This window comes from Salvelinus fontinalis, chromosome 17, assembly GCF_029448725.1.
Source record: "Salvelinus fontinalis isolate EN_2023a chromosome 17, ASM2944872v1, whole genome shotgun sequence".
Classification (NCBI taxonomy): domain Eukaryota; kingdom Metazoa; phylum Chordata; class Actinopteri; order Salmoniformes; family Salmonidae; genus Salvelinus; species Salvelinus fontinalis.
The window spans coordinates 3,425,167-3,439,203 of NC_074681.1; the positions used below are offsets into that span (position 1 = coordinate 3,425,167).

Sequence of the window (14,037 nt, forward strand, 5' to 3'; positions counted from 1 at the left end):
CTTCACAAAGTTCGCAACGAGCCAGACGGCCCAAACTGCTGCATATAACCCTGACTGCTTGCAAGAGAAGTGACACAATTTTCCGAGTTAAAATAAATTAATGTTAGCAGGCAATATTAACTAAATATGCAGGTTTAAAAAGATATACTTGTGTATTGATTTTAAAGAAAGGCATTGATGTTTATGGTTAGGTACACATTGGTGCAACGACAGTGCTTTTTTTGCAAATGCGCTTGTTAAATCATCACCCGTTTGGCGAAGTAGGCTGTGATTCGATAAGAAATGAACAGGCACCGCATCGATTATATGCAACGCAGGACAAGCTAGATAAACGAATAATATCATCAACCATGTTGTACAGAACGGTTCTGTATTTCACTGAAAGAAAAAACATTCTGTTTTCGAAATGATAGTTTCCGGACTTGACCATATTAATGACCTAAGCCAACTAGTGATTATGTTAAGATTGATTATTTTTTTATACGGTAAGTTTAATGCTAGCTAGCAACTTACCTTGGCTTCTTGCTGCACTCGCGTAACAGGTAGTCAGTCTGCCACGCAGTCTCCTCGTGGAGTGCAATGTAATCGGCCACAATCGGTGTCCAAAAATGCAGATTACCGATTGTTATGCAAACTTGAAATCGGCCATTCCGATTAATCGGTCGACCTCTACTAGCAACCCATGATAGTTGTTGTATCTTTAGATCTCCCCCCTTTCCTACATTTGTAATGGATATTCCCATCTCTGGCATGAAACTGCTCGCATGTGCTGTGCTCATTTTAGAACTGTGTTTCCCGCAAAAACTGCATTTTGTAACATTCATGCGTAGGCCTACCGACGTGTACATTGCTGCGCCTAAAATGTGAAGAAATAATATTTAACATTTTAAGCTAAACATTCTGATCTGTTCCATCAGCCTTATTAATTGATACGGCATATACCTCCATTACACTACTTTGATACAGCATCAGTGGGGAATAAGAAGGGGGATATACGCAATGCCCACTGTTAAATAAGTGGGTAAACCTACGTATACCCTCCATTACACGCCACTGGTGTTAACTAAAGGGGTAAACTCCCTCCCTCTCTTCCTCCAGGTATGAAGCTGCCATCGCTGGTGTCTATCTCTCTCTGTCTTTAACTCTCTCTCTGTTTAGGTATGAAGCTGCCATCGCTGGTGTCTATCTAACTCTGCCTCCCTTTCTCTCTCGCGCTCCCTCCCTCCGTCCAGGTATCAATCTGCCATCGCAGGTGTCTATCTCTCTCTGTCTTTAACTCTCTCTCCCTCTCTCTCTGTTTAGGTATGAAGCTGCCTTCGCGGGTGCCCACCCAGGTCGACAGTGACGAAGAGGCTAAGTGGAACCAGACTGAGGATGAGGGTCAGGGTGGCCGCTGTTGTGCCTGTCCCAAAACAGAGAAACAACTGAAGAAGGAGGCTGAGGACTCAGAGTACCGCAAGACCTTTGAGAACTACATCCACAATGAGGTCTTCCTGCTCAAGTATGTATGACAGTTACGTCAGCCAGCTAGCTAGCCAGCCAGCCAGCCAATCAGCTAGCTAGCTAGCTAGCCAGCCAGCCAAAACAAACAGTCAGTCAATCAGTCAGTCAATTAATCAATGTATTTATTGTCCTAATTGGGACATTCATTTTGTAGTTAGGGTAAAAAAACAAATATATATACATAACATTTACACACAAATCCCCAAATAGGAGTTTTAGATCAGCTCTGTCTTTATCCTGTTATTTAAAACCTAATGCTGCATTTACACAGGCAAAACAATTCTTATCTTTTGCCCAATTATTGGCTAAATATCTGATCTGATTGGTCAGAAGACCAATTAGTGGCAAAATATCTGATCTGATTGGTCAGAAGACCAATTAGTGGCAAAAAGATCAGAATTTGAATCCCTTCCATGCTAATCAAAGCCCCAGTGCTCCCCCTGGCGGTAAACATTCAGAAGTTACCTGCACTAAGTCTCGTCAGCACTCTGCTCAGTAGCGGTAACCTTAACAGTATGATGTGTTTAACACTAAATCAATACAATTTGATTGATTGGTTATCCCCCAGATCAACCAGACAGCGCCGCTCAGCCATGGGCGTAGCTAATGAGACACAGCCTTCGTTCGTGACAAAGCCTCCCACCCTGCCGGAAGGTTACGCCACCCGCGGCCTAGACGACGATGAGGATGGTGTGGAGAGCACTAAGATCCAGCTGACTGTGTTCTCCAAGGAGTCCACGGTCATCTCCGGCCTCCGACACTTCACCTCGTACCAGATCGATGTGTTGGCCTGCAACCACCCCACAAACCCCTCACGCTGCAGTATGGCAGCCTTCGTCTCAGCTCGCACCATGCCTGAGGGTGAGGCTATCTACACACCATTTTAAACCTGGTAGTTTGATACCTGGCTGCTGATTGGCTGAAACAGCATTTCAGTCGTGTGTATATCAGACAATATACCACAGGTATGACGCAAAAAGAATACTTGTTTACTGTTCTATTTATGTTGGTAACCAGTTTATACCTCGGGGACTTGTGGTTTATGGCTAATATACCACGGCTATAGGCTGTATCCAGGAACTTTGCTTCGTGTCGATCATAAAGGTGTCCGCATGCTTACCATCTGAAACAGTTTGGAACATTTGTGCATGTATTTTGACCACATTTTCTTATGTTTTGGTCTTCGGCAAGGGTTTTTCAGCTGTTCCTGCACAACAACAACAACATGTCTCAAGGCAAGCTGATGTTGGTAGCCCAAGTAGGGATTCTTCAATTAAGTGTTTGTTGTTATTTAATGAGAGACAAAACATTCACATGTTTTTACTTGAAAAATACTGCACCAATCATCTTAGTTAGATGTAGAATTGCGCGAATAAGGTCTCCTCGAAATGAATGACAGTTATCTTGAGTTAGCTTAGATACATTTTTTGAAGCAGTGTATATGGGCTACGGCATCTCAAGATGGACAAACAGTACTATTGCTATCGTTTTTCAAGCGAAGATCTTTTAAGAGAGTATGCGAGCACACTCGTTCGGTTCACCTAGCTGAGTTCGGCTAGGCACCAGCCGAACCTAGGGATGTTGACGCCTTAAAGGGATGCTTCAGGATTTTGGCAATGAGATCTTTTATTTACTTCCCCAGAGTCGGATGAACTCGTGGATACCATTTTTATGTCTCTGTATTCGCTAGTTAGCGCAATTGCTAACTAGCGTTAGCGCAATGACTGGAAGTCTATGGGTGTCTGCTAGCATAGACTTCCAGTCATTGCGCTAATGCTAGTTAGCATTGGCACAGAGACATAACAATGGTATCCACGAGTTCATCTAACTCTGGAGAAGTAGATGAACGGCCTCATTGCCAAAATCACAAAGTATCCTTTTAAGGACAGCCCTTAGCTGTGGTATATTGGCCATTATAAACTGGGTGGTTTGAACACTGAATGCAGATTGGCTGACAGCCATATACCACACCCCCTCGGGCCTTATTGCTTAAGTACGCTACACTTGCACACAGTCTACACCGCACACCCACCACTTAAGAAAACAATGTCAGAAGTAAAAAAGCAGTTTAAGAAGTGCATATCACATTTTTTGTCTACTTTTACACAGTATTTATAGATCTGAGATGTTGAGGTTTGTGGTATTGGGATAGAGTGAAGAGGCTGTTTTAACACCTCGTGTATCCTGCTAACAGCCAAAGAGACCCTTTTTAAACCTTGTGTATCCTGTCAACAGAGGCCAATTTTAAACCTTTTGTATCCTGTCAACAGCCAGAGGCCATCTTAAACCCTTTTGTATCCTGTCAACAGAGGCCATCTTAAAACCTTTTGTATCCTGTCAAGAGGCCATCTTAAAACCTTTTGTATCCTGTCAACAGATGCCATCTTTAAACATTTTGTATCCTGTCAACAGAGGCCATTTTAAAACCTTGTGTATCCTGTCAACAGAGGCCATTTTAAAACCTTGTGTATCCTGTCAACAGAGGCCATTTTAAAACCTTGTGTATCCTGCCAACAGACAAAGCAGATGACATCGTGGGCCCCATCAGCTATGATGTGTCTGAGTACTCTGTTCACATCAAATGGCTGGAGCCTAAAGCTCCCAATGGAATGATCATCCTGTACGAAGTCAACTACAAGAGACTGGGAGACACAGAGGTGAGCAGACAAACACTCACAGGCAGGAAAACAAACACACACTTAAAATACTGGACATATGCTGTGCCCACAGTCTCACTTAGTATAATTCAGAAATGTTGAACACAAGTCTCTCTGCTCTCATTTCTAAAATAGGACCGTTAATGTAACAATAGCCATGTTGCATCAGCACTCTGTTTTAGTTACTATGGCAACATCACACTGGGTACAGCTGATATTACTGATGTTGAAAACAACATAACTCCAGTGGTGGTCAAACAAACACGTTTTTCTCAAATCAGGTCTCTTTTTTTATTTTTTATTGTTGGCTGTTAATGCAGTGATTTTAAAAACACATCTCTGATTGGCTTAGACGGTCTACTCTATCAGCTTGATGTGTTCCTAGTGTAATATTGCGTTTCCTACTTTCATTCGTTCAGATTTCATTTATATATAATGGGCTTATTCAATTATTCTCTCCCCCCTCCAACTCCTCTCCTCCTAAAAAAATATATAAATAAATTAAACAGTGTGTGTGTGTGTGTGTGTGTGTGTGTGTGTGTGTGTGTGTGTGTGTGTGTGTGTGTGTGTGTGTGTGTGTGTGTGTGTGTGTGTGTGTGTGTGTGTGTGTGTGTTCGTTCGTTCGTTCGTTCGTTCGTTCGTTCGTTCGTTCTAGGAGTTGCACCACTGTGTGTCCAGGAAGATGTACCAGCAGTCGGAGGGCAGCAGGCTGAGAGTGGTGCACCCTGGGAACTACACTGTGAGGATCCGAGCCACGTCGCTGGCAGGAAACGGCTCCTGGACCGACCCCACACACTTCTACGTACAGGACCTCCGTAAGAGACACACGCCACAGACAGCTTGACCAATCAGTGAAATCAATCCAATATCATTTGAATATATAGAGCTTTTTTACGTTAGCAATAGCCTGGCCTAAAACTCCATGGCAACGTGTTTTTTAGGGGTGGACCCATCCAACCTATTGATTATCATTGGTCCAGTCATCTTCATGGTTCTACTGGTACTGGTGGCAGCGGGAGGATTCGTCATGTTCAGGAAGAAGTAAGTCTTATGGCTTCTCCGCAATCTGTCTTCAGCCAACTGTGTGTGAAAGAAGCTGGTGTTGTCGGCTGTTCACCAAGGACACAGCTTCTCTCCTGATACACCAGCAGTAACTATAGGCCTTTGTTCCAGCCCAGCAATAAGACAAATGGCTCAACTACTAGTGGTCTAGATGTGTGTATTGTTTCACTACCAGGCTCTAAATTGTACTTACTTTATTATGATTTACTTTTACAGTCAGACGATACGTTGAGGGGGGAAAAAATAATAATTCTACATTCAATAAAAAAATTCCTCTTAGCGTTCACAATTACAGTTTAAAAGGTGGTTATAAATGAAGACTTTGGTTTAATCAGGTGTGTTTACAGCGAGGCTTGTCATTGGTCGCTCTCTGTTATTATAATAATGTTACTCCTAGTGTGTACACTGTAACTTCTGATACCTGGATTAACTTTAGGATTATTATGGTATTGATTTGGTATCTCTCTGTGTTGTTACTTGTTATATAATCATGATATATTATTAATTATAAACTGGGTGGTTTGAGCCCTGAATGCTCATTGGCTGAAAGCCGTGGTATATCAGACCATATACCACGGGTATGATAAAACATTTTGTTTTATTTTCTAATTATGTTGGTAACCAGTTTTTATAATAGCAGTAAGGCACCTCAAGGGTTTGTGGTATATGGACTACATACCACGGCTAAGGGGTGTGTCCAGGCATGCCGTGTGGCATCGTGCGTAAGAACAGCCCTTCGACGTGCTCTATTGGCCGATCACAGTGCAGTCGGAAAGTAGCAAGACCCTTTCACATTTTGTTATGTTACTGCCTTATTCTAAAATATATTTTTTTGTAATAATTCTCATCAATGTACACACAGTACCCCATAATGACAAAGTGAAAACAGGTTTTTAATTTATTTTGCAAATGTATTAAATATAAAAACAGAAATACCTTATTCACGTAAGTATTCAGATCCTTTGCTATGAGACTTTCAAATTGAGCTCAGATGCATCCTGTTTCCATTGATCATCCTTGAGATGTTTCTACAACTTGATTGGAGTCCACCTGTGGTAAATTCAATTGATTGGACATGATTTGGAAAGGCACACACCTGTCTATATAAGGTCCCACAGTTGACAGTGCATGTCAGAGCAAAAACCAAGCCATGAGGTCAAAGGAATTGTCCGCAGAGCTCCGAGAGGATTGTGTCGATGCACAGATCTGGGGAATGGTAGCAAAAAATGTATGCAGCATTGAAGGTACCGAAGAACACAGTGGCCTCCATCATTCTTAAATGGAAGAAGTTTGGAACCACCAAGACTCTTCATAGAGCTGGCCGCCCGGCCAAACTGAGCAGTCGGGAGAGAAGGGCCTTGGTCAGGGAGGTGACCAAGAACCCAATGGTCACTCTGACAGAGCTTGAGAGTTCCTCTGTGGAGATGGGAGAACCTTCCAGAAGGACAACCATCTCTGCAGCACTCCACCAATCAGGCCTTTATGGTAGAGTGGCCAGACGGAAGCCACTCCTCAGTCAAAGGCACATGACAGCCCGCTTAGAGTTTACCAAAAGGCACCTGAAGGACTCTCAGACCACGAGAAACAAGATTGTCTTGTCTGATGAAACCAATATTGAAATCTTTGGCCTGAATGCAAAGCGTCACGTCTGGAGGAAACCAGGCACCGCTCATCACCTGGCCGATACCATCCCTACGGTGAAGGGGGGATGTATTTCAGCGGCAGGGACTGGGAGACTAATCAGGATCGAGGGAAAGATGAACGGAGCAAAGTATGTTGATGAAAGTTGCTCCAAGTTGATGAAAACCTGCTCCATAGCGCTCAGGACCTCAGACTGGGCAAATGTTTACCAGAATCCAACAGGACAACGACCCTAAGCACACAACCAAGACAACGAAGGAGTGACTTCAGGACAAGTCTCTGAATGTCCTTGAGTGGTCCAGCCAGAGCCCGGACTTGAATCCGATCAAACACCTCTGAAGAGACCTGTAAATAGCTGTGCAGCGACGCTCCCCATCCAACCTGACAGAGCTTGAGAGGATCTGCAGAGAAGAATGGGAGAAACTTCCCAAATACAGGTGTGCCAAGCTTGTAGCATCATAGCCAAGACTCGAGGCTATAATCGCTGCCAAAGGTGCTTCAACAAAGTACTGAGTAAAGGGTCTGAATACTTATGTAAATTGAATTTTTCTCGGGGGGGTTGTACATAGCAAAAACAGTTATTATTATTTTTTATGTCATTAAGGGGTATTGTGTGTAGATTGAGAATACTTATTTTTTTTTATTGATTTTTTTAAATTATGCCGTAACGTAGCAATGTGGGAAAAGTGAAGGGGTCTGATTACTGTCCAAATGCAGTGTACCACACCTCCTCATGCCTTATTGCTTAACTCTACCTCCTTGTTTTTCCCACCAAGGCAAACCCAGGGCCCCTCTGGACCCCTCTACACCTCCTCGAACCCAGAGTACCTCAGTGCTGCTGACAGTAAGGACACCTTATTAACGGAGTTCTATATTCTCCGCTGACCTTTGGGGAATACACCTGTATAAAAAGCATAGCTGACTGTATTTTGATGTTGAAACTAGTATGCCATGTAAGTAGACAATCGCTGACACATACTAGCTGGCTATGAGATTTAGAGAAATACAATACTTGATCGTTTGTGGATTATAGCGTCAAGGGGCCTCATTTATCTAAAGTGCATGCCTGCAATAAAAGTAAGCCTTACTTGCAACCTGTTTTTTCCCTCCATAGGTTGTTATTTATCAAATGTTGAACTTGACGGGAGAGTTTGCGTAACTCCCATGTACATCTCAGACCATGCATACGCCCAACTTCTAGTGGTTGAGCAACTGTATTGCAAGCTAATATTGTTATTTTTGGAGGAAATGAAGGTGTTTGTTTATTATAATAATGCTGATTAAAACATTGAAACGTAAAAGGCCTAATGATAAAACAGATGCATTTGCTGTTGGTAAGAAGATTGCGTAGTCGCCTAATATATTTCTTTCACTTTTTATTATATGGGCCTGAGTCATAATGATACTGCGGAGCATGTCTGTCCGTTTCTGACATGACTGTTTTATTTTGCTACACAACATATATTAGCCTACTATTTATCCGTCACTCATTCAATAGCCAATCGTGCTCATCAGTAAATAGACCGGTAGCCTATGACAGTATGGGTAGGCTACAGTATTGCTGTGCGATAGGAGTGTGACATAATAGCGTATTTAAACTGAGCCTATACCAAGGCAGGAGATAGAAGCACAATCATGTATTGATAAACAAAATATTGAACGATTCCCATTTTGCGTAGAAGTGTGGGCTGTCGGCAGCATCTACTGTTGACATTTTTCAATAGACCATCCATCTTGCAGAATGCGCGGCACTCACTATAGGCAGCATGCAATTTTTTGTTTTTAAACTTCCTGAACAGGAATTTTCCTCATGGCTAACTACCAGGAAGTTGGAAAAGACAGGCTGGGTGGGCGGGGACCGTATGTTCATGACCTCAGCTTGACTGACAGCTCTTTGAAACGTCAAGAAACTTGGAATGCGTTTAGCAGTGTTGCTGTAAAATCATATCAAATCAAATCAAAGCAAATTTGGTGATACACAAAGCAACTGAACATTGAAATTGCATCAATGATATACAATGCATTCAGAAAGTATTCAGACCCTTTCCCCTTTTCCACATTTTATTACGTTACGGCCTTATTCTAAAATGGATTTAATAAAACATTTTCCTCAGAAATCTACACGCAATAGCCCATAATGACAAAGTGAATACAGGTTTGTAGTTTGGAACCACCAAGACTCTTCCTAGAGCTGGCTGCCTGTCCAAACTGAGCAATCAGGGAGGTGACCAAGAACCCAATGGTCACTCTGACAGAGCTCCAGAGTTCTTCAGTGGAGATGGGAGAACCTTCCAGAAGGACAACCATCTCTGCAGCACTCCACCAATCAGGCCTTTATGGTAGAGTGGCCGGATAGAAGCCACTCCTCAGTAAAATGCACCTGACAGCCCTCTTGGAGTTTGCCAAAAAGCACCTAAAGACTCTCAGACCATGAGAAACAAGATTCTCTGGTCTGATGCAACCAAGATTGAACTCTTTGGCCTGAATGCCAAACGTCACATCTGGAGGAAACCTGGCGCCATCCCTACAGTGAAGCATCATTCTGTGGGGATGTTTTTCAGCGGCAGGGACTGGGAGAATGGTCAGGTTCGGGGGAAAGATGAACGGAGCAAAGTACAGAGTGATCCTTGATGAAAACCTGCTCCAGAGCGCTCAGGACCGCAGACTGGGACGAAGGTTCACCTTCCAATACGACAACGACCCTAACCGCACAGCCAAGACGACGCAGAAGTGGCTTTGGGACAAGTCAGTGAATGTCCTTGAGTGGACATCTCAGCCAGAGCCCGGTCTTGAACTCGATCAAACATCTCTGGAGAGACCTGAAAATAGAAGAATGGGAGAAACTCCCCAGATACAGGTGTGCCAAGCTTGTAGCGTCATACCCAAGAAGACTCGATGCTGTCATCGCTGCCAAAGGTGCTTCAATAAAGTACTGACTAAAGGGTCTGAATACTTATAAATGTGATATTTCAGTTTTTTTATGATTATGGGGTATTGTGTGTAGATTGATGGCGAGAAAAACAAATTCATCAATTTTAGAATAAGGCTGTAACGTAGCAAAATGTGGAAAAGGTGAAGGGGTCTGAATACTTTCCGAAGACACTATATATATTTTTATACATTTCCCATTTAGCATGTCTCTTGTGATGCGGTTCACCGCAGCACTGACTTATGTGTTGACTTGACAACGGCGTCTGAGTTTTGAACGACCCTCTCTCCCCTTTTGTTCCATGCTGACTGAAGACCTAGCTAGCCAGTAACTAGCTAACACCGGACACAGACCTAGCTATCCAGTAACTAGCTAACACCGGACACAGACCTAGCTATCCAGTAACTAGCTAACACCTGACACAGACCTAGCTATCCAGTAACTAGCTAACACCGGACACAGACCTAGCTATCCAGTAACTAGCTAACACCTGACACAGACCTAGCTATCCAGTAACTAGCTAACACCGGACACAGACCTAGCTATCCAGTAACTAGCTAACACCGGACACAGACCTAGCTATCCAGTAACTAGCTAACACCGGACACAGACCTAGCTATCCAGTAACTAGCTAACACCTGACACAGACCTAGCTAGCCAGTAACTAGCTAACACCGGACACAGACCTAGCTATCCAGTAACTAGCTAACACCGGACACAGACCTAGCTATCCAGTAACTAGCTAACACCGGACACAGACCTAGCTATCCAGTAACTAGCTAACACCGGACACAGACCTAGCTAGCCAGTAACTAGCTAACACCGGACACAGACCTAGCTATCCAGTAACTAACTAACACCTGACACAGACCTAGCTATCCAGTAACTAGCTAACACCTGACACAGACCTAGCTAGCCAGTAACTAGCTAACACCGGACACAGACCTAGCTATCCAGTAACTAGCTAACACCGGACACAGACCTAGCTATCCAGTAACTAGCTAACACCGGACACAGACCTAGCTATCCAGTAACTAGCTAACACCTGACACAGACCTAGCTATCCAGTAACTAGCTAACACCGGACACAGACCTAGCTATCCAGTAACTAGCTAACACCTGACACAGATGAAGACCTAGCTATCCAGTAACTAGCTAACACCTGACACAGATGAAGACCTAGCTAGCCAGCACCAGACACAGATGAAGACCTAGCTAGCCAGCAACTAGCTAACACCAGACACAGATGAAGACCTAGCTAGCCAGTAACTAGCTAACACCAGACACAGATGAAGACCTAGCTAGCCAGTAACTAGCTAACACCTAACACAGATGAAGACCTAGCTATCCAGTAACTAGCTAACACCGGACACAGATGAAGACCTAGCAAGCCAGTAACTAGCTAACACCAGACACAGATGAAGACCTAGCTAGCCAGTAATTAGCTAACACCAGACACAGATGAAGACCTAGCTAGCCAGTAACTAGCTAACACCAGACACAGATGAAAACCTAGCTATCCAGTAACTAGCTAACACCATACACAGATGAAGACCTAGCTAGCCAGTAACTAGCTAACACCAGACACAGATGAAGACCTAGCTATCCAGTAACTAGCTAACACCGGACACAGATGAAGACCTAGCTATCCAGTAACTAGCTAACACCAGACACAGATGAAGACCTAGCTAGCCAGTAACTAGCTAACACCAGACACAGATGAAAGGGGAAACTTTTAATAATATTTGCTGACAACCTACAGTAAAATTTTGGCCATCTAGCTATATAAACCAAGCTCCTCTGCAAACACGCCTTATTTCGATGTTGGTTGCAAGGTGGTACTTATTTAAATTAGATAAGAGAATATCGTGTTACAATTGGTGTATTAAAATGAGAGTTAAGGTGATGTCACCTTATTTGACACGGGGGAGTGGACCAGTAACTTTGATCAACGTAAAAACAACAGTCGTTTTGCTTCTACAAAATGACTGCTGCTTTGATCTGGCTTCCTTCAAATATCATCAAATTACATTTTTATAAAAAGTGAATCGAGGGCATTTTCCTGTCGTGGTTGTAGAGCTCGTTCACAACTGTACAAATGTAGTATGATTCTGATTCGTCAATGAAAATATGTGGATATGTTTGCGTGCGACAGTTCAATAAATCCCGATCATCTGTTGCAAATCCTACAATCTCCACGTACACCAGAATTTTGAAGGAAAATGTACGCACGGCCCCAGGAATTTACTTTGTGTGTGTGTTCTCTCCAGTGTACGAGCCAGACGACTGGGAGGTGGGCAGGGATAAGATTAACATCCTACGAGAGCTGGGTCAGGGCTCGTTCGGCATGGTCTACGAGGGCATCGCCAAGGACATCGTGAAAGGAGAGCCGGAGTCGCACGTGGCTGTGAAGACGGTCAACGAGTCGGCCAGTCTGAGAGAGAGGATAGAGTTCCTCAACGAGGCCTCCGTCATGAAGGGCTTCACCTGTCACCATGTGGTAAGAGAGATGGATGAAGAGAGAGAGGATAGTGAGAGAGAGGATAGAGTTCCTCAACGAGGCCTCCGTCATGAAGGGCTTCACCTGTCACCATGTGGTAAGAGAGATGGATGAAGAGAGAGAGGATATAGTGAGATAGAGAGCAAAAAATCAAGGATAGCGAGATGGAGAGCAAGAGAGCAGTGAGAAAGGGAGAGGAGAGCAAGATAGAGAGAGCGGATTTGCGAGAGAGAGAGAGGATGGCGAGAGAGAGAGAGAGAGGATGGCGAGAGAGAGAGGATGGCGAGAGAGGGGATGGCGAGAGAGAGAGGATGGCGACAGAGAGAGGATGGTGAGAGAGAGGAGGGAGAGGATGGCAAGAGAGGGAGAGAGGATGGCAAGAGAGGGAGAGAGGATGGCAAGAGAGGGAGAGAGGATGGCAAGAGAGGGAGAGAGGATGGCAAGAGAGAGAGAGGATGGCAAGAGAGAGAGGATGGCAAGAGAGAGAGAGAGGATGGCAAGAGAGAGAGAGAGGATGGCAAGAGAGAGAGAGAGGATGGCGAGAGAGAGAGGATGGCGAGAGAGGGGATGGCGAGAGAGGGGATGGCGAGAGAGAGAGGATGGCGACAGAGAGAGGATGGTGAGAGAGAGGAGGGAGAGGATGGCAAGAGAGGGAGAGAGGATGGCAAGAGAGAGAGAGGATGGCAAGAGAGAGAGAGAGGATGGCAAGAGAGAGAGAGAGGATGGCGAGAGAGAGAGAGAGGGTGGCGAGAGAGAGAGAGAGGATGGCGACAGAGAGATGACGAGAGAGAGAGAGAGAATGGCGAGAGAGAGAGAGGGAGGATGGCGAGAAAGAGAATGGCGAGGATGGAGAGAGAGGATGGCGAGAGGGAGAGAGAGGATGGCGAGAGGGAGAGAGAGGATGGCGAGAGGGAGAGGGAGGATGGCGAGAGGGAGAGGGAGGATGGCGAGAGGGAGAGGGAGGATGGCGAGAGAGGGGGAGGATGGCGAGAGAGAGGGGGAGGATGTCGAGAGAGAGGGGGAGGATGTCGAGAGAGAGGGGGAGGATGGCGAGAGAGAGGGGGAGGATGGCGAGAGAGAGGGGGAGGATGGCGAGAGAGAGGGGGAGGATGGCGGGCGGCGAGAGAGAGGGAGGATGGCAGGGAGAGGGAGGATGGCAAGAGGGAGGATTGTAAGAGAGAGAGGGGGAGATAGGAGAGTTCCTCAATAAAACCTACATCATGAAGGGCGTTACCTGCCGCTACAGTGTAAGACCTACATCAAGAAGGGCTTTACTTGCCGCTACAGTGTAAGACCTACATCATGAAGGGCTTTACTTGCCGCTACAGTGTAAGACCTACATCACGAAGGGCGTTACTTGCCGCTACAGTGTAAGACCTACATCACGAAGGGCGTTACTTGCCGCTACAGTGTAAGACCTACATCACGAAGGGCGTTACTTGCTGCTATAGTGTAAGACCTACATCACGAAGGGCGTTACTTGCCGCTACAGTGTAAGACCTACATCATGAAGGGCGTTACCTGCCGCTACAGTGTAAGACCTACATCACGAAGGGCGTTACTTGCCGCTACAGTGTAAGACCTACATCATGAAGGGCGTTACCTGCCGCTACAGTGTAAGACCTACATCATGAAGGGCGTTACCTGCCGCTACAGTGTAAGACCTACATCACGAAGGGCGTTACCTGCCGCTACAGTGTAAGACCTACATCATGAAGGGCGTTACTTGCCGCTACAGTGTAAGA

The 14,037-nt window shown here is 44.9% G+C and overlaps 1 protein-coding gene across 2 annotated transcripts in view; it reads left to right on the top strand.

Moving 5' to 3' along the window:
• LOC129813579 (insulin receptor-like) overlaps nt 1-14,037 on the top strand; it is a 131,483-nt gene that overhangs the window by 104,381 nt on the left and 13,065 nt on the right. The window contains exons 12-18 of one of the 2 annotated variants that reach the window (XM_055865901.1): nt 1,303-1,501; nt 2,072-2,364; nt 4,021-4,160; nt 4,816-4,975; nt 5,102-5,201; nt 7,640-7,707; nt 12,063-12,389. In XM_055865901.1, the coding sequence (XP_055721876.1) occupies nt 1,303-1,501; nt 2,072-2,364; nt 4,021-4,160; nt 4,816-4,975; nt 5,102-5,201; nt 7,640-7,707; nt 12,063-12,389 (1,287 nt within the window). The remainder of the gene's footprint in view (nt 1-1,302; nt 1,502-2,071; nt 2,365-4,020; nt 4,161-4,815; nt 4,976-5,101; nt 5,202-7,639; nt 7,708-12,062; nt 12,390-14,037) is intronic. The other variant, XM_055865902.1, reaches the window with a different exon arrangement.